The sequence below is a fragment of the Phascolarctos cinereus genome, unplaced genomic scaffold (assembly GCF_003287225.1).
Source record: "Phascolarctos cinereus isolate Bilbo 61053 unplaced genomic scaffold, phaCin_HiC Scaffold_7;HRSCAF=346, whole genome shotgun sequence".
NCBI lineage: Eukaryota > Metazoa > Chordata > Mammalia > Diprotodontia > Phascolarctidae > Phascolarctos > Phascolarctos cinereus.
The window spans coordinates 181,324,466-181,349,669 of record NW_027556180.1 but is presented as its reverse complement, the minus strand read 5'-3'; the positions used below and the strand labels follow the sequence as shown (position 1 = coordinate 181,349,669).

Here is a 25,204-nt window from a genome sequence, read left to right as displayed (position 1 = left end):
AGGTCAGGGGTGTGCTAGTAAATGTTTAACAACCAACTTTCTGGGGGAAAGAAGTATTTAAGTTTATATTATAATAATAATACTTTCTGAAATTTAGACTAGTGGTGTTAAATAGAAGTGAGGTCACTAAACCATACAGACTTGTACATGCGGGCAGCATATTGACTTAGAAAACCACATATTAACATTATCTATGATCTATTCAATTTTATTTATTTTGTTAATTAATTCCCAATTACATTTTAATCTGGTTCAGTCTGGTAGTATTTGACACCTCCGGTCTAGACAATCAAGGAAACAACAAATCAAGCTCTGATTTGTGGCATATGCCTACCAGTTGTAAATTCTCACACTGAAAATTTAACAATGTGCCCTTCAGAGTTAGTAGGATCTGGCTTCAGCACATCCCTAGTTATATAATAATAAATGTTTGTGGATTCCTTTGAATAACAAGCCCTGTGAGCTTTTGGTAGAACTGGCCAGAGATTGCATGCTTACTGGCTGAACTTTCAAGAACATAGTGTCTCCTTGATGCACATGGAAGATAAACATGATATGTATGAAGGACGGAATGGAAAAAAGAGAGGCTGGAGGGAGAGAGATTAGGAAGCAGTTGTGATACCATATTTCACTGCATAATAATTGCACCCAGTTTTTTCAGTCCAAAAACTGGTTTATAACATTTCATTACAATCGTCCCATGGTATAATTCTGTTCATCGTGCCACTTAAAAGATAAACAGAGCAGCAATATATTCACCAGTGGACATGAATTTATCTCTTGCACATTGCAAACCAGGAGCTTAGAATTCTTGTGCATTGTCGGTATATTTCTGAAAGCCAACTTTCATGGTTTGTTTAGAGTGCTGCAGCACTAATGGTATTACCACTCAACCCAATGAAGAGCCATAGGTGTGGGGGTGCAGAGGGGGGCCAGTGAATAAGTCATGTGATATGGTAAGACTTGCATCTTCCTGCCCTAGCTAACCTGTATGGTTCTCTGCCAGAGATTCATTAATGTGCGAAGCGTTTCTTCCTGATTATGGGTAAATATAAAAACTATTCTGCAGGCTGAAAGCTGAAAGTGATTGTGTTCATTGAACAGCATGGAAACAGCTGTGGAAAGACGGTTTTTCAGTGAGTAAAAAGTTGGTTCCAGACTGGCAGAAACTGAAAGACACAATTTTTTGAAGCTTCACATAATGGTTGCACCCCAGGTTTTTTTGGGGGCAAAACTGACATAAAATCACAATAATTATATGGTGAAATATAGTAGTCCAGGTAAATGATGAGGCCTGTGCTAGGGTGATGGCGGTTTTTTAGAAAAGAATGGATAAAAAAAAGTAAGAATGAATGGAGATATTTAGAGACAGAATTCACACAATTTAGTAACTGGTTAGATGAAGATAAGGAAGAGAGAAGAGTCAAAGATAACATGGAGGTTTCAAGCTTTGAGGACTAGAAATCCAACTTCTTCATTTGATAGATGAGGAAAATTAAGTCTTAAGTGACTGGCTTAAGAATTTGCTGAGAACTGTGGTATTTCAATTGATTGTAGGTAGCTGATCACTTTAGCTTTCCCATGAGTTCAAATCCAGTGAAGACAGTCACTAGCTGTGTGACCCTGAGTAAGTCACTTAACTCTTATTTGCCTCAGTTTCCTCATCTGTAAAATGAGCTGTAGAAGGAAATGACAAACCACTCTAGTATCTTCGCCAAGAAAAATGGGGTCACAAAGAGTCAGACGTGATTGGAAAACAACTGAAAAAAATAAGAGATTACTAAGTCCTACTCTAACTTTGAAGGAAGGTGGACTGAATAGAAGTGGAAGAAGATGGTGGGAGTTGTCCAGTGATTTCAGGGCAGCCAGCATCTTAACAAACTAGATTAGGTTGCTTCTCCAAAACAGATAACCATATTTGTGTTGCCAGCCTGAGGTGACTACAGTGAAGTTTAGTTCTCAGAATTCAAGTCTTGCAGCACATCCTGTACCACAACAGAATGAATTTATTGCCACTGTGACACATACATGAAAGGGGGAAAAACCAAAACCAATTTGCTTACATGTGAGATGTGCAGTAAATCCCAGTGACTGCTTCTCTCTTTTATGCTGTGGTTAATCTTCAGTAAAAGCATTTTTGCTTCATAAAAGCAGATTGCATTTCCGAAAGTGTACATTCACTTGAAATTAGTATTGGTTGGGAAGGACACCAATTCAACTAGATTCAATGTAGCAAAAACAAATATTAAGTACCTGCTGTGGGCAAAACACTGAACCTGGTGCTGGGGATACAAAGAGCATGAAAAATAGTCTCTGCCCTCTAAAAGCATACTTTTAGGGAAAAATATCTGCTGGAGACAGCAATGAGAGTGATGAATTTTCATTAACAAGCAAAAAGAACTAAAAATAATTTATGTTCACCTTTGTAAGTTTGAATTTTTTTATCTAAAGAAATGGAGTTTCTGTTTATGTCTCTTTTTGTCTTGATCTCTTAGTTTCTATCTGTCTGTCTATTTACACAGATTGGCACTTTGGTTTCAATTTACAAGCCCTGGAGAGTTAGCTAGAGCTGAAGTTGTTGAGAAGTTAAGTGACTTGCTCAGGGTCACACAGTGTGTCAGAGGCATTGATGGGGCGATAGAACCTGGACCCTGAAACTTTACCACACAACCCAGCCCCTGAACCCAGTCCCTGGCCTCAGACTGAGGCATCTGGCCCATCCCAGTCTACCCAGATACTCAATAATCCTTTTAACTGTCTTTTCATTATGGCCCTACCACTTAACTCTTTTCATTTTCTGCACCTGGCCCACACGCAGGCTACCTGACACTCATTAATCCCACCCAGATCTTCCAGTCTTTTTTTCCAGTACTTTTATAAAAGTACCAATCTTACCCCCATTAAATTGTACAGATTCTTAGACTCTCGCTCTCTTCTATTAGCATCACAAATCAACTCACCCCTTGAACTGGAAGGCTTGAGTGGTGAATTTTTTGGAAGCCTGTCCTGTACCCTTGCATTTCTGGGGTCCCAGCACCATCAAACCACAACAACATGACTTGAACCTAGGTCCAGTACTACCCCCCCACCCCTTCCTCTCCCCTCTCCTTTCCTTTCTTCTCCTCCTCCTCCTCCTTCTTCTCCCTGCCAAAGGATTACTCATTAAAAAAGGGAACCTGAAAAAAATGGAGAAGCTCAAAGAAATAAGATTCTTTTATTTAACAAATGGGGGAACTAAGGTCCAGTGAGGCTAATTTACATAGAGTGGCAATGAATTATCAAACTAGAAAGTGTGCTGGACCCAGAATCAGTAACCTGGGTTCAGGTCCTGGCTATTTTTCCTTTCTAACCCTCAGTTTCCTATCTGTACAATGGGGACAATAATACTTACATTACTCATCTCACAGAGTTATGGTAAATCTCAAATGATTCTAGAAATGTTATTTTTATGAGCTATGATTACCTTTGGCTACATAGGTAGTAAATATGAGTGTTTGGATTCAGACCCAGGTTTTCAGATACAAAACCTAGCACTCTTCACACACCATAATGACTAGATAAACTTGTAGGTACCTTCCATTTCTAACATTCACTGATTCTACAGTTCCTTTGTCCCAGGGCCTACCCACAAGTGCTTAAGACTCTCAGGGTATTGTAGCTGTTTAGTTGTTTCGATTGTGTCCAACTATTCATGACCCCTTTTAGGGTGTTCTTGGCAAAGATACTAGGGTGGTTTGCCATTTCCTTCTCCAACTCATTTTACAGGGGAAAACTGAGGCAAAGAGGGAAAAGTGACTTGCCTGGGGTCACATAGCTACTCAGTGTCACATCTGAATTCAGGAACATGAGGCTTCCTGACTTTAAGCTCAATACTCTATCTACTGTACTGCCTGGCTGCCCTGGCTCAGAGTATTAGGGAATCATTAGTGACATACTCCAGCCACACTAGCAATAATAAACATAGTTCACATTTGTGTAGTTATTTGATTTATACAGAATGATTTCTTCACAACAGACTGTGAAGAGGGTAATAGAATTATCATTTTCCCTTCACTGATGAGGCAGGTGAAGCTCTGTGCCCCGGTCACACAGCTGACAGATGTCCCTACATTCTGTTCTCTAAACTTTGCTGTCTTTTGGGAAATTCTTGGGAGCCTATTGGGAAACTGTCTAAGTGACCCAAAAGAATGTATTTTTTTCCAATGATTTGGAAACGTGTTTATTTATTTTTGTGAGTCATTTTAGTCCTGACTCTCCTGACTTTGGGGTTTTCTTGGCAAAGAGACTGGAATGGTTTGCCACTTTCTTCTCCAGCTCATTTTGCAGATGAGAAGACTGAGGCAAAGAGGATTAAGCAAATCCCTCAGGGTCGCACAACTAAGTGTTCAGGTTTAATTTGAACTCAAGTCTTCCTGACTCCAGGGCTAGCATTCTATCCACTCACCACAATCTCTTTAATTCAAACTCTTCTATTTAAGTATGTGTGACCATTTCAGCCCGGATTTATCTCTATGTCAACTGAAAAAAGGGACTTTGTTAAGCAAATGAACAATTTGTAAAATCACAGAGGATATGCATAAATTTAAAAACAATTGTTCTTTAAATACTTAATCCACTAATATAATAAATATGTTCTCTACTTACCAAAGAAGGTCTCAAGGTTTCTTCATCACCAAATAGCTTATAGGGGCTTTGTCAGTCCTAGCTTGTTACTGAAAGTCCTTGAAAGAAAACTATGTTTCTTTTAAAAATTTACAAAATGTAGATTTTTATTAGTTTGCATTGACCTGTGCCCCCCAATTACCCAACATCCTAAGGCCTGGCCAGATGTTTGTGATTCATGACTTAAAAAATAAAACAAAAAATGAACTAATCACATAACTAGAGAAGTATGGAAGTATTTTATGTAAAAGGCAAGCCCAGTTTTGAATGCTTATTGTTTGTTACATTCCAAAGAAAGAGAATCATAGGATGGGAAGATTGTAAGAGAATCCAAGAATATTCATCTTTTGAAGAAACAAATCCAGAGAATTTGTGTCTTATTGACAGAATGTAAGCTCCTTGAGGGCAGGGACATGTTCATTTTTGGTTTTATATTCCCAGAGCTCAGTACAGTGCCTATCACTTAGAAGGCATGTAATAAAAGCTAGTTGATTGGTTAATTGATCTCCCAGACAGACATTAGTTAGTATGAGACCAGGGACTAGAATGCAAGTCTCCCAAAGCGCTTTCTACCAACCTCACCTGTAAGTCATATCATTAGATGAGTTCACTGAGGCTTTTTTTTTTGGCTAGGCAATGGGATTAAGTGACTTGCCCAGGGTCACACAGCTAGTAAGTGTTATATGTCTGAGGCCAGATTTGAAGTCAGGTCTTTCTGAATCCAGGGCTGGTACATTATCCACTGCACCACCTAGCTGCCCCTACTGAAGCTTTTTAAGTACTATGGATTCATATTTGCAGCTAGGAACTGCTATCTGAGCTGTAGTATAGCTATAGTTATTTAGCTATTATAGCTATAGCTATTAAGACTACAGGAGAGAGTGCTAAATTTTGACTGCTCTTTTGTTTGGATTTCTCCTGGCATCCTGGCATCATGTGTACACATATTATATTCTATCTCCCCCCACCAGACTGTAATTTCTTTGATGATAGTTGTTTTCAGTCATGCCTGTCTCTTCATGACCTCATTTGGGGTGTTCTTGGCAGAGATACTGGAGTGGTTTTCCACTTCCTTCTCCAGCTCATTTTACAGATAGGGAAACTGGGGCAAACAGGGTTAAGTGCCGTGTCTGAAACCTATGGATCTGAATTCAGGAAAATGAGTCTTTCTGAATCCAGGCCCGGTACTCTATCCATGGCACCACCTAGCTTTCCTTTGATGGCAGATCTACACTTCATTTTATTATTGTACCCCTAAATCCTAGAATAATGTCTTATACATAGTAAGCACTTTGAATCCTAGGATCATAGACTTAGAAAAAGAAAGGATCTCTAAGACCTTCTAGTCTACCTTTCCATTTTACGGATGTGGAAACTGAGGCCCAGGGAGTTTAAATGACTTGCCTAAAGTCATTCAGGTAGTAAATATCAGAGACAGAATTTGAACCCACGTCTTTTCCTAGCATTAAATATCAGAGACAGAATTTGAACCCACGTCTTCTCCTAGCATTATCGGCTTTTTCACTATACCACTTCATAAATATTTATCAAATTGAATCGAATTCTTGACTTTTGTCAACCATAGATTTCTTCCTTCAGAGGTTCTGGTTTTGTAATCGGAAATTAATCATCCCAAAGATTCATTTCAGCACACTTCCCTTCTACTCACTATGACTTATCAGAGTGGCAGATGCTTTGGGCCTTGCTCATAGGACCACCACTGACTCTGTAAGACCTTATTTCGTAAGTCCCTATATTTCTTGAACCTCCCTACTTTCCTTGTTTCCTAGGACAACTTCTAGGACTCTTCTGCAGAGTCAGCAATGTCATTGACTGTGATCTGAGGAGATTGAAGAGATTGAGGAAATTTAATTTCATTTATAAAATACCTATTGGAATATAAAGAGAAAATAAAAAGAAAAGAAATATTTCCTGCCCTCAAGAAGCTTACATTCTAATGTGTAAGCTTGAATCACATAGGGCCTTGAGGCTGTAGGTCCCCCACCTCTGGGCTGCCTCATGGTGGGCCACATTCCATAAAAAGCAAAGATAAATGGGCCTGAAATCTCCCAGGCCAAAGTAGAACCACAACAAATGTCCAATTGTGGAAACACTAACTATTCTTTCCAAAGTTGTACATTGCTGTAAACCCAATCCGGTGGACAGTGATTAACTTTTGTCCTCAGTCCAAATTTGAGTTCCTTCTGGCAGAAAATGAAGCCATATTTTAATCATATGTGTTGAGCACCCTTGACTTATGTCCTCCTCTGATACTTCACTGTGGTATGGAAGTGATGGCGAGTTACATTGGAGGCTCTGGCAGCTCAAAGGCAGGAACTACAAAGACAGAATGACTTCAAGGATGGTCCTGACCATCGGTAGACCACACGGCTGTCATCTGAGGACTAGGCTAACTAAATTCAGCAAGGCTCATTGCCAGAAGTTTGGCCACAAGGCCAACATTTCATTTGGCCATGACCTTTCATGGAGTATCATCTCCTAAGACATGGAATAACAATAGCTAACATTTATATAGCACTTACCATGCTCCAGGCACTTCACAATTTTTATCTCATTTGATCTGCACAAAATCTCAACTCTATGTGGTAGGTGCCATTATTGTCTCTATTGGAAACTGACGCAAACAAAGGTTAAGTGACTTCCCAGTGTCTGAGGCTGGATTTGAATGCAGGCCTTCCTGACTCCAGGCCCAGCACTCTACTGCGCCATATGTGTTGATGAAGGTAGTACTTAACACTGAGGAAATTTGGACCTTTTGAACTACTTAAATAAATACTAAGTATCTCTTTGTGTGGATAATATAGGTTGGGAGATAACCAAATAAACAGAAGATACTATTCTTATCTTTGAGGAATTTACCATCTGATTTGAGGAAATAACTAGTCTGGAATGACGCAAGGAGAAGTCTAAAGAATCTATTCTAGAGGTAGCTAGGTGGTACAGTGGATAGAGCTCTGGCCTTGGAGTCAGAAGGACCTGAGTTCAAATGTGACCTCAGACACTTAACACTTACAAGCTGTGTGACCCTGGGCAAGTCAATTAACTCCATTGCCTCACCAAAAAGAAAAAACAAACAACTAAACCTAATCTATAAGTATAAAGTTATGTATAGTATAGTGATTCTCCATTTATTCAGTATTGTTGTAGAATGGAATATTTCACACAAGTGAAAATTTCAAAAAATTGAAGCTAGATAAGAAAATAGCAATAGAGCTGAGCCTTGAAGAAAGTGAAGGATCTTAAAGGATGGAATTGAAGAGAGAGGGCATGCTGAGCATGGATAACAGCTTATACAACGGTGTTGAATTCAGGGGAGCAGCCCATAGGCCAGTTCAGCTGGAATGGAGAGAATGTAAAGGAGCACTAGTGGGAAGTGAAGGCTGGCTCTAGTTTGGAGGTACTTAAATGACAATCTGAGACATTTGTATTTTATCCTATAGGCAATAAAGAACCACTGAAGATCCTTGCAAAACAGAATAGCATGACCTTGATGCCCTTCCTCATCCATTAGCTTACCAATGCCCTTCCCAAAAAAACAGCAGCTATATGGGGCATCTAGGTGGTGCAGTGGATATAGCTCTGGGCCTGGCATCAGGAAAACCTGAGTTCAAATCCATTCTCAGATACTTACTAGCTGCGTCACCTGGGCAAGTTGCTTAACTCTGTGCCTCAGTTTCTTCATCTGTAAAATGAACTGGAAGGAAATGGAAAACCACTCTAGTATCTCTGACAAAAACCCCCCAAAAAGGGGTCACAAAGAGTTGGACGCAACTGAAACAACTAAAAATATGGTACCCAGAACTGAAACATGCTAATAATTTTCATTTTTTGCTCAAATCCTGTCCACATAATGTTTAAGTAATGGGAGTTTCTGAAACATGCTAATAATTTTCATTTTTTTCTCAAATCCTGTCCACATAATGCTTAAGTAATGGGAGTTTCAACCCTTGAGGGGAGGCAGGGGAGGGAGCAGATCAGCAAAAGGAGCCTTGCTGTTCCCAAGTGCTCTCATCTCAGTGACCTAAGCCTTCCTTCCCCCATGGGCAATTTCAGGCAGAGGCACACTAGCTAGCTCTTCATTGCGTATGCAATAGTAAGAATGAGAGATTCAAAGCCAGGGGCATTTGTGATCTGTCTGCTCATAGACACCTCACTTCCTCTCTGAATCTCATCTGTAAAATGAGGAGATTGGTCTACCTTTCAGTTCTAAATCGACCATCCTGGGATTATAATGTTATGATTTGGGGCTATATAGGACCCAAGAGATCCTTTGCTCTAGCCTCTTTGTTAATAACCAATTTTACAGTGTTCCTGGACCTGTTTGTAATATTCCCTCAGGGGATACGTGCAACTCTTTAGTTGGCTTGTGGTTTCCTGTGTGACCTTTCTCACTTTTTCTAGATTTCTAGATACTGGACCTCAGCTTTCAGTTTCCCGCCTCCAGAAATTATTTGGATTTTTCTTCTTTTTCTATGCATTGGCAGTGAGTGTTTCTGCTTCTAGCATTCAACCCAAGAAAAACACAGGTAAAAAAACCAGATCTGATGAGTGGAAACAAATTTGCCTGCAGTTTTTTTTTTAATTTCCTGTGTGGAAGGGATTATTTTGTCTGAACATGACACCTCAACGGCTGCGTGTGTGTGTGTGACACTAACTGAAAAAAGTAAAATATGGTCAATTCAATTCAGTAGCAAAATTCAAGGCAACATGCTAGGTCCTAATGAGGATCCAATGATGAATAAGTCACATTATATCCCCTGCCTTCACTTGTCTAGCAGATGGGGAAAGATACGTACTCAATCACTGAATCAATCAGCAAACATTTATCAAGTTCCTTCTATATGCCAGGTACCCTGCTAGGTATTAGGGTTACAAAGACAAAAGCATATTTCAAGGAGCTTGGATGCAGTAGAGTGTGGAAGCATAGGAGGGGTACAAATCAAGTATCAGAGAGTTCATTGAGGGAAGAATCCCTTCTGATTGAGGGAAATCAGGGGAGGCCACATGGACAAGGTGGTCAGAGCAGCTGATCATTTTCAGTTCCATCAGGTCAAACTGGCTTTGTCATTTTTTCTTCTTTGAAATGACAGCATTTTTTTTTGAGACTGGATTGGCTGGCGGCCCATGGTTTTGACATGGTCTAGATACAGTCAATATATTGTGTTTTAAAAATCGGTGGTCAAAGATTTTTAACTGGAATGGATCTCAACCCTTTCCGTTTACAAATGAGGAATTTGTTTAGCTTTTTCTTCTTTCCTAGAAGATGTTAAGTGACTTGCCAAGGTCACATGGTTAACAAAGAGATGAGAATTGAACCCAGAGGAAATTGACCAACAGAGGGGTGAAATTCAGTTCAGTTCAATTCAATAAACATTTATCTAAGTACCTACCAGGTGCCAGTCACTGAGAGCCAGCGTTAAATGCAAAACGATACAAAAAGAGTCAAAAGATAGTCCCTGTCCTTAAGGAGCTTACAATCTGATGGCGGAGACAATGTACAGACAAATGTACACAAAGCAAGCTATGTTCAGGATAAATAGGACCTAATTAAGAGGGAAGGCACTGGAATTAAGGAGGGTTGGGGAAGGTTTCTTGTAAAAGGTGGGATTTTAGTTTTCACTTAAAGGAAGCCATGGAGGTGAGTAGTTGGAATGGAGGAGGGAAAGCATTCCAGGCATGGGGAACAGACAGAGAGAACGCCGGGAGCCAAGGAATGGCCTCCTTAAAGTCTCACAAAGAAGTAGAGGCAGAGATAGAATTCAAACCCACTTGCCCTGACTCCAAATCCAGAGTTCTTTCCATTGCCAGTTGCTGCTTATTCATGCTAACTGTGACCTTTCTGACTCTTTCTGACAGTAGAAAACTGCCAGTATCTCGGCAAGTATTTTAAAAAATTCAGGGTAGAAGCAGAACCTGTTGTCCTGAAAAGCCCTTTCCCGAAGCTCGGCAACAGGGTCCTCTTCAGTCTCCACTACAACCTGTCATGGCATAAAAATGATTCCGAGAAGACTGTTCTAGGAACCCACAGATCAGGCAGAACAAGGACAAAAGATAATGCCCTTTGGATTTTGCCAGCGACACCAGAGGACTCGGGAACTTACATTTGCACCTTTAGGTAGGAGCTTTCTGTGAAGAGATGGTGGTGGGAGTTGGGAAGGGGAAATGGATGGGGTGTGTGTGTGTTTGTATGTTTTCCCCAGTTGCTACAGACCTCTCTGTCTGTCTCTCTCTCTCTATGCTGCCATGTAATGAAAAATAACTCACTGTGACTTTTCTTATCTTTCCTGATCAGATTTTGGAGTGGGATATTTTTCAAGATTGTTGAGGAAAAAAGACAGGGGTGGGCTATGATCAATTGCTTCTTCTCCCTCTACCATCTTGACTCTGCCTCCTGCTCTGTTATTTTAACAAATGACTCCCCTTATTTCAACAGGACTGGCATTGTTCTTCTTTCTAGTTCTTCTGAAAAACTTTCTTGTAGAGAAGACCTGCCTCAGGTGGGATGTCAGGTCTTGAGAGTAGCGACTATTTTATTTTTGTCTTTGTACCCACAATGCCTACCACACAGTTGTTGTTCAGTTGTTTTCAGGAGTGGCTACCTCTTTGTGACCCCATTTAGGATTTTCTTGGCAAAGTTACTGGAGTGGTTTGCCATTTCCTTCTCCAGCTTATTTTACAGATGAGGAAACTGAGGCAAACAGGGTTAAGTGACTTGCCCAGGGTCACACAGCTAGTGTCTGAGGCTGGATTTGAATTCAGGTCTTCGTGACTCCAAGCCTGGTGCTCTATCTACTGCCCTAGCACATAGTAGACATTTGATAAATGCTTACTGATGGATTAGGAAGAATTATGAAATGAGTCCCTCACATTCACATTTAGATACCTTTCTTCCTCCACATCTCTTCCAGCTCCAATTCGTTTTCCTTCCTGATATGATAAAAGTGTTATGAAACCCTCCTGAGAGCTGCATTTTAAAAGACAATGAAGAAATGCTTAACATAATTCACTTCAATTTATTAAATGTCATTATGTGGTAGATGTTAGGCCACATATGTGGTGTGTCTACAAAGACGAAATAAGCTACAGTCTCTGCCTTTAAAGAGTTTGCAATCTACTGGGAGGATTAGGATGGCGTGACAAATAAAACACAGATTAGAACAGGATGAATGCATAAGTGAGTTCATTCCTAACTGAGAAGATCATGGTGCCCCCAAAGGTCTTCATTTAACTTTAACTTATGAAAACTTACATATAGAATAAACATTAAGAGAATAATGCTAATTAAAAAAATAGTTTGGAAAGGAAGGCACTAGCAGTTGGGGGAAGGGGATCCAGCACTATTCAATTTCAGCTTGTCCTTCAATATTTCAAGGATCAGTGACATATTTACTGTATTTCTTTCATAGATCCTTTCCTCTCTGGACTTTCACTAACAGTCTTCATGAGTTTCTCTGACCAATAAAAATCACTCAGTGGCCAGCCCTCTGGTGATGTTTTTCTAAATTTAAGAATACTAGTCCTTAGCTGATGACCATACAATGTCACCAAGCCCATACTATAGCTTCTTCAGCTGGATAGAAATTTTTAGAGTTTGTGCTCTATTGTCACAAGTGTAGGAGAAGATTTCAGTTTATAATACAACATTAATTTAATACAACCACACCTGTCTGATTCTCTTTTTGGATCTTAATAGAGGACAACTATTTTCTTTTGGCATGCCTTCTTGGTGAAGGTTATAATTACAATGGGTAGCTAGGTGGTACAGTGGACGGTGTGCCGGATCAGGAGTTAGGAAGACCTGAGTTCAAATGTGGCCTAAGACACTGAATATCTGTGAGGCAAGTCACTTAACCCTGTTTGCCTCAATTTCCTCATCTGTTAAATAAGCTGGAGAAGGAAATGGCAAACCACTCCAGTATGTGCCAAGAAAACCTCAAAGGGGCATGAAGATTTGGATACAACTGAACAACAAAAATAATTATAACTGGCAGCTAGGTGGTGCAGTGGATGGAGAAGCAGCCCTGGACTCAGGAGGACCTGAGTTCAAATGCAGCTTCAGGCATATAACACTTACTAGCTGTGTGACCCTGGGCAAGTCACTTAACCCCATGGCCTAGCAAAAATAGAGAATGCTCAATACCAAGTGATAATTTTTTCTTTTTAAAGTTTTTTTTTTTAATAAAAGTTTTGAAATAAGCTAGGTCTTCATAAGTTTTTTTAATAGATAGGAATTCAAACAGAAGTTTCTTATTGAATGTGTTGTATTTCTAGCAATACAACAGGAGGCTTGCTCTCTTGCTACTTAGGGTATTGGCAACTTTTTTTTTTAATGGGCCTGTGATCCACCAAGCCATTTGTTTCACAGAAATGAGTTTTCTTGCTGTGATTTTTCCAGGTCCTTTACCTGAAGTGCTGGGCTGGCTGCCAATTGTGGGGAGCTGGGATAGGGGAAGTTTCCAGGAAGCTGGGCTAGGATCTAGGATTATGGGAACAGAAGACCTTTGGCTTAACCTGGGCCCATCATGACAAATATTTAGATATTTGGCTGTCTGATAAACCATCGCTAATCTAACCAGGATGATTGGGTAATTTGGAGCTGGGGGAAAGGGAGATACAATTGTCTTAGCATGTATATATCTACATTATATAGATAAATGCATGCATATATCTATATTATACATATTTACATATCTATATAATCTACATACATATGCATATATGCACATCTATTAGTATGATATAGCTCTACATAGCTATATACACATTTCTATATAACAAATATATTCACACAGATATATACATCTAGAGAACATAGATATATGTGACTATATCACATATAGACAACATATATACTACATATCTATACAGTGTAGACATATAGACACATATCTATAATGTAGACACATACGTATAATATATCTATATTAAACAGACCTATACATTTATATATTATATAAAGGAATATATATACATGTATTTATGTTATACATATATGCAAACATTTACATAACAGATATATGCATATATACACCTATATCTGTATAATATAGCTCTACATATTTACATACATATATATCTATATAACATGGATATATATACACACATAGGCACATATATCTGTATAACAAATCCCATACTATAGATCTACATATCTATATACACATGTATCTATATAACCTAAATGTACACACACAAAGACACATATCTATGATATAGATATATGTGAATGTATTACATACATGTATACATATATATCTATATGTCTATAATATAGACATATCCACACATCTATATTAAATAGACCTACCTATATACATATATATGTATATATGTATATATATGTGTCTATATATATAATACATATATATGTATATGTATGCACACACACATGACATGTTTATAGATCAAGAGGTGGAGCAGACATTCAGGACCATGTAGGTTAGTTCAACTACCTCTTTTTGACAGGAGAATATGAACCACAGTGCCTTGCCCAAAGTCACAAAGGCAATAAATAACAGTCTGTATCTTCACGTATATATTTTCTGTCTTCAATTCAATCTGATTCATTTAAATTCAATTAAACCCTTACTGCGGGTCAGACATTGAACTAGACTTTGAGGATAAAAAGACCAATATGAACTAGTTCCCAACTTCAAGGAGCTTACATTCTAGTTGGGCAGAGAGTGAACAACATGTATACAAAATCCACATATGGCAAATGCAAAATAATTGTAGGGAAAGATTAGATTTTTCTACTTGGCTTCTGGAGGCAGAACTAGAAGTAATGGATGAAAGGCGTATGAAGGTCAGTTTTGATTTGACATAAAGGAAAACTTTCTAACCGTGAGGACTGTGTGAACACTGAATGGGTTGCATTGCAGTGTAAGGGCTTTTCCCCTTCCTAGAGCTCTCTGAACACAAGCTGAGAGGCTACTTGTTTAGAATGCTGTAGAAGGAATATCTGGCCTAGATGACTTTTGAGGTTTCTTCTTGTTCTAAGTCTTATGATACTATGGACTTCTTGTCAGAAGAAAAGCAGAATGTTCCAAAGGTATCTTCTTTGGCATGTGAAAAGGTTACTTGTGACATTAAATTATCTATTATAATAATTATTTTTAAAATGAAAACGAATTATAAATGATAAAGCCTATGCAAATGCATTCCACATTAAACTTAATGTATCGATAATAATATTCCTTCAATGTTATCATGATATATAGTTTAGCATATAATCTTATGTTCCTATAAGCTTTTATAATTTAGAAAGCACCTCCCTATGCATTATTCAATTTGATCAGCTAGATAATCCTATGAATTAGATTGGCCAATTATTATTGCTTCTTTGTGGATGAGGAAACTGAGGCTGAGAGAAACACTGTAATTAGGAAGGCTTCTCGTAATTAGGAAATAGTAGAACCTGCAATTGAATTCAGGTCTTCTGATCCAATGCTTGTTTCACTCTACTTGGACATTCTTTCTATATGTGTATGATATAACAAAATGCTATCTGTCATCTCTTTACAGGAATGAATCCTATTGTGCCACAATGTCTGTTGAGTTAAAGGTCTTTAAGAAGTCAGAAGCATCTTTGCAATCCCTTTCCTATCAACAAGTTCTAATCACTTCAGGTGCTGGATATCTAGTGTGCCCTGACATCGATGATTTTATCCAAGACAAGAATGACATGGAAATCAAATGGTATAAGGTATACACCCTTAAAATTCATATTCCATCTATTAGTTAGAAATATGGTTAGGTTGGAATATAGCAGTCCACTAGGTTGCTAGCCACAGGATAATGCTTCCTATCCTTTTGCATTAACCTTTATATATCTAGTCCTTTTAAAAATTACATTTAAACAGCCCAGAAATACTAAGTAAGTTTCCTCATTTATGGAGGATGGGTGAGAGCTAGGAGGAAAGTGAGTTAAGGTATGGAAGTAAAGGTTCAGTATTTCATAATAAAGCACTGTGATTGATTGGAGTATAATTTAACCTGCCGTTAAATGAGGAAAAAATGGGGGCAGCTAGGTGGCACAGTGGATAGAGCTCTGGGCTTGGAGTCAGGAGGACCTGAGTCTGGCCTCAGATACTTGACACTTACAGGCTGTGTGATCCTGGGCAAGTCACTTAGCCCTGAATGCCTAAAAAAAAAATTAAGAAAAATATTTACATGGTATTTTTTTTAAAGCATATACATCCACAACATGAGAAAGGTGTTTTTTTATTCTTTGGTTACCAAAATTTCTGTGATGATTATTAAATTCACAATAAAAAAGTTTTAAAAATATAATACCAAACAATTAGCCTTAGAAATGAATAAATGCTTGGTCACTTAACTATGCCAAGTGCTGGCAATACAGACACAAACAGAGAAAGGGACAGCCTTTGCCTTCAGGGAGCTTCCATTTTAATGGCAGAAGAGGTCATGTAAAATGAAGCTTAAAAGTGGGAATGGAATGAAGGTATCCAATGCAGGGCCATTGTAGAGAAAGTCTGGAGAGAAGTGAAGACATGATTAGCTTGGGTATCCTCCTTAAAATGGAGGTTCTGGAGGAACCAGTTAATCAGAAAGAAAGACCCGATGGTCTGGGATGGGGGTAGGTTTTCAACGTGGAAAGTCTAGGGATATAGGACCTTCCAGGTAAAGAGGTTTCTGTGGCATTCTAGAGAAAGTCTGGAGAGTCAGGAGTGCAGCCTAGAGAGGAATGAAAATGGATGATATTTAAGCAATCACTTTAAAACCAAAAAATTTAAGAAATTTTTGTTTACTAAAGGAGATACATGATGCAAGTCCAGAAATAATGCAAACTGAATATGCTGGATTAGATCAGCATCAAGAAAGAGATGATGCTCTAATTGCCCAGCAGAATGAAACAACTATAAGACTTATTTCAGTTCTTCTATCTAGGGTCCCATTAACTATCCCTGAAGTCCTGGAAGATTTTTTGCTTTTACCATCTTGACCTTCCACTTACACATTTGTAAAACATATTTTCAAGCACTATCTCCATGAGCCTTTTGACTGGCAAATATTTGTCAAATGCCTGTGTAATATGACTGTGATATATCCTCATTTTAGCATTCCTCATTGGAAGATCTGTGAATTGTCTAAACCATATTTGTCCATGGTAAGATTTCTATTAGACAGCTAAGTGGCATAGTGGATAGTGTGCAGGGCTTGGAGTCAGGAAGACTCCTCTTCCTGAGTTCAAATCTGGCCTTAGACACTTATTAGATGTGTGAAGTAGGGCAAGTCACTTACCTCTGTTTGCCAAAGTTTCCTCATCTGTAAAATGAGCTGGAGAAGGAAATGGCAAACCACTCCAGTATCTTTGCCAAGAAAAATCCAAATCGGGTCATGAAGACTTGGACACAACTGAAAAAAACTGAACAACAAGATTTCTATCAGCCTCAATTTAAAAACAAAACAAAACACAAACAATATCCAGAACAGTTAATAAATATTTATTGGAAAGGGAGCCTCAAAATAGTTCCTGTTTGAGGAAGAATTACTTAATCATCATTGCTAAGCTGGTTGACCACAGGCAAAATTTGGGGCTGTTGAGTGTGTGAAAATAACAATGGCCTTGGAGTTAGAAGGTCAAGTTCAAATCTCACTCAGCTTGTGGTACTACTTACTAGCTGTGTGATCTTGATTCGTAGCTGCGCTACTTAGTTCACAAGGCTGGTATGAAGATAAGTGAAATAATGATATCTACATGTCCATAATTATCACATAGACTTCTCAGTTGTTGACTGAGTTTGAACAAGAAGGATGGTTATGGACTTTCTGTCGTGGTCCATGTGTTATGCAGAGAACTAGGGCAATTCTTTTACTTATAGGAAAAAACTACTTTGTTTCTAGCTACCATTTTCTTGCTCTACTTGGACTGGAATATTTTTATATTTGTGATTTTTTTTTTCCATTCACTACTCTGGTTCTATACAACTACAGTGCAGTAGTCTTTACAAGATCTTCCCCTAAGGTCCATCTTAGCATTTGAAATAACAGCAACCATAATAGCAATAATTTATTTCTTTTTAAATTAAATTACATTTATTTTTGTTACATTTTAAGTTCCAAACTGTCTCCCTCCTTCCCTTGCCATCCTGCACAAGAGAAAGCCATTGTTAAACACAGATGTGTACATATACACACATATATACATATATAGTAAAAACCATTCTCTCTGTCTCTCTTTTTTTCTCTCTCTGTTGTAAAGCCATACTGTACATTACTTCTATTTATCAGTTCTTTCTCTAGAGGTGGATAGCATCTTTCCTCATAAATCTTTTGTAGTTGATTTGATTATTGATAATATTCAGAATAGCTGAGTTGTTCACAGTTATTCTTTGAACAGCATTGCTGTTACTGTATGTAACACTCTCTTGGTTCGGCTCATTTCACTCTTCATTATTTCATCCAAGTCTTCCCATGTTTTTCTAAATTCAACCAGCTCATCATTTCTTCCAGCAGAGTAGTATTCCATCACATAATTGCAATAATTTAAATGCCATTATAAAAGCCACAAATGTACTAAATTATGGGAATACAAAGAAAAGGAAAAGCAGGGTATGTGCCACTAAGGAGTTTACATTCTATGGACTCCAAGTACACAGAATACTAGATTTGGAGTCAGAAATACCTGCATTCTAATCCTACCTCAGTTGTATTTGTATTTTTTTTAATATTGGTATATCTTAAAGGGACTATTACTATTATCTTTCAGTCAGCAAGCATTTTTTAAGTGCTTACTATATGCCAGGTACTCTACTGAATGCTGGCAGGGTCCCTGCCCTCAAGGAGTTTACATTCTACTGACAGCTAGGTGGTACAGTACCTGAAGTGTTAGATTTGGAGTCAGGAAGACCTGAGTTCTAATCCTGCCTCAGAAACCTGCTAGCCCTGGGACCCTGGGCAAGTCATTTAACCTGTCTCAGCCTTAGTTTCCCCATCCGTCAAATGGGAATAACAATTGAACCTATATCCTAGAGTTATTGTAAAGAATAATTGAGACAGAATATGTAAAGTGCTTTGCAAACTTTAAAATGCTGCTATATAAGTGCTACTATAGTTTAATGGGGGGAGCAATACACAAAATACATTTAGTATAAATGGAAGATTATTGTTCTTCAATTTTTGAAGAGGACTAATGATATCACAGGGTGATGTCTTGACTTGCCCAAGAATTGGATTAAAGTGAGGCAGAGCTGCACAGTCATCAGCCTTGCTCCTCCATCCAAAGTCACTAAAGTCCACTGGCAAGACAAAAGTCAGGATGACTGACGATAATCTCAGAGGACAATAATCTCATTTTAGCTGTGGGGTTTTGTTTTACATCTCTAAAAATGTCTACACTCTGCTGAAATCACTCCATGATTATACAACAGAAGGTACATTTAGCATGATATTTTGCTATCTTCCAAAGTACCTAGTGCTTGATTCATGGTGCTTGATAAATACTTATAAGGTATAAGGGTGAAGAGAAGCAATGAGTTGATAATGATGATTCTATTTACACATGTCAAAGTATATAGGGTGATGTTTAAAAACATTTCTCAAAGGATGCAGTTCTTTTGGACCAAAGCAACAAGACGTTTTCAATTTTGAAAGGATCCGTTTACTGCCATATAAACAATGTGTCATTGGACAGCTCTGGTTACTATACCTGCGAACTACCTTTTGTCTATGAAGGTGTGAAGTATAACATCACCAGGCACATTAATCCACGCATCATCAGTAAGTATGGACAGTATACAATCTTTAGTTTTTTGTTTGGTTTGGTTTGGTTTGGTTTGGTTTATTTGTTTTTACTCCAGCCTTATTTACTAATGAGTTTGTGGAGTTGCACTGAGGTTCTGCCATTACCTTGGGTGTGTAGGGCAAAACAAAATGAGTAAATGAAAGAGACAGAGAGAGACAGACAGAAAGAGGCAGAAATGGAGAGAGGGAAAGGCAGAAAGAGACAGAGACAGAGAGAGAGATTTTTCTTACAGTGTCACTTGAAAGAAATGTTTGAAAAGTAGAACGCATTGTACTAAGGCAAAGAGGTGAGGACATGAATAGAAGGAGCCTAGTATATGCCTGACTTGATGCTGACTTCACTGAGTGGAAAGTGTTAATACAGGTTATGGAAATAGTTTTCCATATAAGGCATGAGTCAACATCAAGAACTATAGTACAGCTTTGGCCACTTCTAGATGTGATAGTACAGTCATTTGAGGGGAATTATAAGATTGTAAGAGGTAGCATAGTAGAGGGCTGACCTGGAAGCCCAGAACATCCAGGATCAGGTCCTACCTCTGACACACACTGCTTGTGAGTCTCTGGGCAAGTCACTTAATCTCTCAGTGCCCTAGACCATTCTTTAAGACTGTAGATTGCACAAGAGGTGTCCTCTCTTCTGGCAGTTCTATGAACCAATGAAATCACAAGTCTGGTCCCTGGCCCATACAATCATAGACTTAACATCGGAAGGAACCTCAAACTAGGTCATCTAGTCCAACTCTCATTTTACAGATGAGAGGAAACAGAGACCCAGAATAAGGTGGGGTCTTCTGTTTTGAGCAAACAATTATCTATTGATATGTCTTGTAGTAGCTTCTCCTTTTTGGGCCATAACTAACCAACCATGACTTTGGATTCTTCATTAGTCTTGTTGGAGAGTGGCCCAGAAAACTCTTTTCATTCCCAGTGAATTGGTGCTGGGAGTAACAGTTTTATAAAAGAGAGTGGTTTCTGTGGGCCATAACAAATGTTGAATATCTATGTCTATATCTGTTTTTACTTTAAAAACTGACATTGTACCTTTTACAAGGACTTCAGAAAGCTTGAGAAATAAAATGTTTAATATTAAAAATAGGGCAATTTGCTAAGAGACTGATTTTTTTGGTCTTTATGGTAGCAAAGTAAAGACTGACTATTGTACTTATTTTTTATGTCAGTCACTACTTGTCAATCAGTAAGCTACCATGTGCCAGGCACTGTGTTAGGTACTAGGGATAGAAATAAAAAGAATGAAACCATCTCTACTCTTAAGGAGTGCAGACCAATGATTTCATTGGCATATGAAACCTCTAGTGAGGATATCCCTTCTTTAACCCTGCTCTGCAGGTGGCATGGTGGCTTGAGTGCCAGGCTTGGAGTCAGAAAGGCACATTCTGGAGTTCAAATCAGACACTTAATAGCTGTGTGGCCCTGGGCAAGTCACTTAGCCCTGTTTGCCTCAGTTTCCTATAAATGAGTAAAATCCCCTCGAGTAACATGAGCTGGAGAAGGAAATGGAAAACCACTCCAGTATCTTTGCCAAAAGAACTCTAAATGTGGTCATGAAAAGTTGGCCATAACAGAAAAGGAGCAACTTAAAAGTTACATAGAGTTACCTAGGACCTTGAGAGGCTAAGTGACTTGTCTGAGCCACTTTGTAGTAAGGATCCAGCTTTCTATCTGTGGTGCCACACCGTCTCTGAATAATCATACCCCATGTGTAAATAGTGACTCAAAATCATAGACCTCGAAAGAGGTCTTACAGATCATCTATTCCAATCTACTCAGTGATTTTTTTCAGTGACAAACTGAACCTCAGAGCAGGGGTGTGGGTGACTTCCCCAAGGTCACTCAGGAAGTATTCTGTGGAGCTGTTGAATCTACACCATATTCTTAGAATGCAACTCTCATTCTTAAGCATCCATCATAGAGATGCTGTCTTGTTGCCATCACTAGGGTTATAGTCAGCCTAAAAACAGTGGTTCTGAAATTATCCGGTCAGTGCAATATTGACAAGGAACACATGGGGGCAGCAGTCTTACATTTTATCCAATATAATGTCACCAAGATGACTTTCTGAGATTTAGTAGAGGAGTGCTCCTGCTTGCCTCCCAGAGGCAGGCTTTAAGCCAGGAAGACACTGAGTGCTGATTTTTTATGTGCATGCTTTGGTAGTGGATTGGAATGGAAGGGAAGGGAAAGCTCCTGACTAGATAGAACCAGGATTTTACGTTACTGTAGTATTAGATAACTAAATCTATTGATCAAATGGCACCCAGTATTTACACATTTCACTGTTTGAACAGTGACAGGTAACAGGTTAAGTGGAGAAAAGTAGATGGGCTGATGTCCTCTGTGGGCATCATCTCACCCACTAGTGGAACCTATTTGACCCTCCCTTCCTCCCTGCTACTCAAGGTATTCCATTGCCCACTGGCTCCCCAGAAGAAGTAAGATTCCCTGTGACAGTCCATGTGAGGGTCATCTCATCAGGCAGTACCCATTCCTTTCTACTCTCCCTCAGCAAAACTTCCCTGGGAATCTGTTTCTGCTGCTTAAAATTAGAATTCTGGTAAATCAATTCTGGATGTTAATGAATGGCAGTTACTGTGGTTTATGTATTACCTTCCAGGAGAATTTGGATTCTGACAGAGCGTTTCATTGAACCCCAGCCCTTCAGACAAAAATCAAGTGTTGGGAACTTTAGGTATGGGAGAGTGTGAAGGGACAGCTGAGGTTTTTGCAGACTGGTGAACTTCATTGTGGCTCCTCTCAAATCATATCTCTTAGACAGAGTTTCTTAACTTGAGGTCCATGAACTTAAAAAAAAATTTTTTGATAACTATATTTTAATGTATTTTTCCTTTCTAACCCTATGTATTTTATGTTTTTAAAAACAATATTCTGAGAAGGGATTCATTGTCTTTACCAGACTGCCAAAGGGGTCCATGACACAAACAAGGCTGAGAGCCCCTGCCTTAGAGGGAGCAACTCTCTTGATCCTTGGGCAAGATTGCCAAATGGCAGCTGCCCAACATTTGGCTGTTATTTTATTATAGAAAATTGTTACTTCATTTTGATGAATCATGCTAATGGTCATTTTAAATTTAATTTGATTTTTTGGTAATTTTATCTATAAGTGGGGTTAACAGTGCCAGTTACTTTAATAATTATACCTAAATTTTATGATCATAATTGTTATAATAATGATAGAAATGTAGCAAATTTTTAAAAAAGACTAAGATGGGAAATGGTTAATTGTCTGCCACAGTGTCCAGAATGAGAGTTGGTCACATGTATTTAGCTTTGACCTTTTCTGGTAATTACTGTTCTGGGAAAGGCAGTGACCCAAGCTGCTCCAATCTGGTGGGGAGACTGTTTCCTCTGCAAGATAAAGGATAAATCTGGTGTTATGTACAGGGAATAAAGTAGGACATAATTGAGGCAAACAATAGGACTTAGCCACTGGCTTGAAATGGAGATGACAGCTATTATCTCTTCTAACACTTTGGCTTTCCTGGAACTACTGTTTTCCTAATGAAATCTCTTTTTCATCCCAGAAAAAAAGGAGGAGACCATGCCAGTGATTATTGGATCTAATAAGACTGTGTTGACTTCTCTTGGTAAGGACCGTCAGTGACTTCTTCAAACCCAAAGGGCTCAAATGTACTCACTGCAATAACGTAACAAGAACAGTGTTAAATTTTGATGCTGCTGGAAGGGACCAGTTAACCTAGGGTCCATGGACAGGTTTCATCTTTGAACTTGAATAGGGGGGAGTGCAGCTAGGTGGTGTAGTGGATAGAGCTCCAGCCTTGGAGTCAGAAGGATCTGAGTTCAAATCTGGCCTGAGACAAGGACACTTACTAGCTGTGTGATCATGGGCAAGTCATTTAACCCTAGTTGCCTCACACACACACACACACAAAAGAATTTGAATGAGGGAAAAAACGAATTTTTTTTTCACTCACCTCTAACTGAAATATAGCATTTCCTTCAATTCCTTAAAAAAACAATATTCAAAGAAGGTCCATAGGCTTTAACATACTTCTAGAGGCATCCAGGACACACAAAAAAGTTAAATCCCCTGAACCAGACTAGATGGGTCAATGATTAATTCCAACTCCCTCCTTTATAGATTAAGGTTAAGTTAATTAGGCATTGACTGAGGCAGCTACTTGGGGCAGTAGATAAAGTGCTGGAACTGGAATTAGGAAGACCTGAGCTCAAATGTGGCCTCAAATACTAGCTGTGTAATCATAGACAAATTGCTTAATCTCTGTCTACCTGTTTTCTCATCTGCAAAATGGGAATAATAATAATAATAATGGCACCAACCTTCCAGGATTGTTGTAAAAATCAAATGAAATAATATTTGCACTGTGCTTTGCAAACTTTAAAGTATTAAATAAATGCTAGCTATTATCATTGTTGTTGTTGTTGTTATTGTTATTGTTTCAACAACCAATAATTTTATCCATCAAAGGAAGTAGCAACCCCACTATGATTTAGTAGAGGGTCTTCACAAGTTGCTGTGGCTGAAACCTGAACCCAACTTGGTGAAGAGCCCGAACTTAGCTAGGTTGATCCTCAATACACATCCACACAATCTATCACTAGGTCCACACTTGATTGCACCAGTCAGAGCTTCTACTCTGCTGGTCTTTGAGGACCCAGACACCTCCAAACCACAGTGAGATATCAGAGTTGACCTTTAATAAAGGTTAAGGGTGTCCAAAATACAAAGATACAGAAGTATACCTTTCTGAGTGATTACAGCTAGGTCCCAGTTAGTGCAAATAATGAATCATATGAAATTCACATTATTTGAATTTGTAATGTATTATTTCCTTCCATTAGACTGGAACCAATGACCATATTTTGCATGACTATAACTTCAGATAATATGAATTTGAATATATGAAACTATATCACAGGATTCATTATTTGCATTAATTGGGATCCAGCTGTATTCCTTTTATAAAAGGAATAACCAGGACTGTTAATAAGTAAAATATTCTTTATAGAAATATTCCCTCTATACTCTTGCCCGGAAAGATATTGTGTTAAGCCCTTAGTTTTTATTCATGGCCCCTAGAGCTCTAAGGGCTAAATACAACAAACACAATCTGTTCCCTGTCTTCTCAAGAGTTATTCTAAAGCTCCATCTATGTGTTACTTAAAAAGTCAGCCAACACAGGAAAAAAACATATTGGTTATTTGGCTAGTGGCATGAAAATGCCAATTAAATGAATTTTTCATTTCTCAACTACTGGAGTGTAGAGCCAGCTGAAGGTGGTACAATGCTCATATAACTTATGGGACACACATAGAAGTATTTGAGTGTGACCCAAACATGTAGTAGTGACTATTTAAGGCTACCATAGTATTTATGTGGGCAGCTGGGTGGTGCAGTGAATAGAGCTGGGCCTGGAGTAAGGAAGTCTCCTCTTCCTGAGTTCAAATCTAGCCTCAGACAACTAGCTGGGTGACCCTGGGTAAGTCACTTAACCCTGTTCCCTCATCTGTAAAATGAGCTGGAGAAGGAAATGGCAAACTGCTCCAGGATCTTTACGAAGAAAACCCAAAAAGGGTCATAAGGATTTGGACATGACTGAAAAACAACAACCACAAAGAGTCAACATGTAGATACTCATGCTTGTCAAGGGACCTACTTTTCATTTCTGTTTTAGGATTAACATGTTCTTTATTTGGCTGCCCTAAAGCGGTTACTATTGGAAAGAACCTATTT

General features: G+C 38.6%; 1 protein-coding gene and 1 long non-coding RNA gene across 3 annotated transcripts in view; one reads left to right on the top strand and one right to left on the bottom strand.

Moving 5' to 3' along the window:
- IL1R2 (interleukin 1 receptor type 2) overlaps positions 1–25,204 on the top strand; it is a 47,508-nt gene that overhangs the window by 13,698 nt on the left and 8,606 nt on the right. The window contains exons 2-6 of one of the 2 annotated variants that reach the window (XM_020987870.2): positions 9,085–9,209; positions 10,543–10,798; positions 15,208–15,388; positions 19,251–19,425; positions 23,013–23,075. In XM_020987870.2, the coding sequence (XP_020843529.1) occupies positions 9,085–9,209; positions 10,543–10,798; positions 15,208–15,388; positions 19,251–19,425; positions 23,013–23,075 (800 nt within the window). Of the gene's footprint in view, positions 1–9,084; positions 9,210–10,539; positions 10,799–15,207; positions 15,389–19,250; positions 19,426–23,012; positions 23,076–25,204 lie in introns of both variants that reach the window. The other variant, XM_020987869.2, reaches the window with a different exon arrangement.
- Positions 15,386–25,204, bottom strand: part of LOC144454798 (uncharacterized) — a 41,248-nt gene continuing 31,429 nt past the window's right edge. Inside the window, exons 2-3 of the long non-coding RNA XR_013483342.1 lie at positions 16,948–17,071; positions 15,386–16,380 (exon numbers count right to left, since the gene is read on the bottom strand). This is a non-coding gene — a long non-coding RNA (uncharacterized LOC144454798). The remainder of the gene's footprint in view (positions 16,381–16,947; positions 17,072–25,204) is intronic.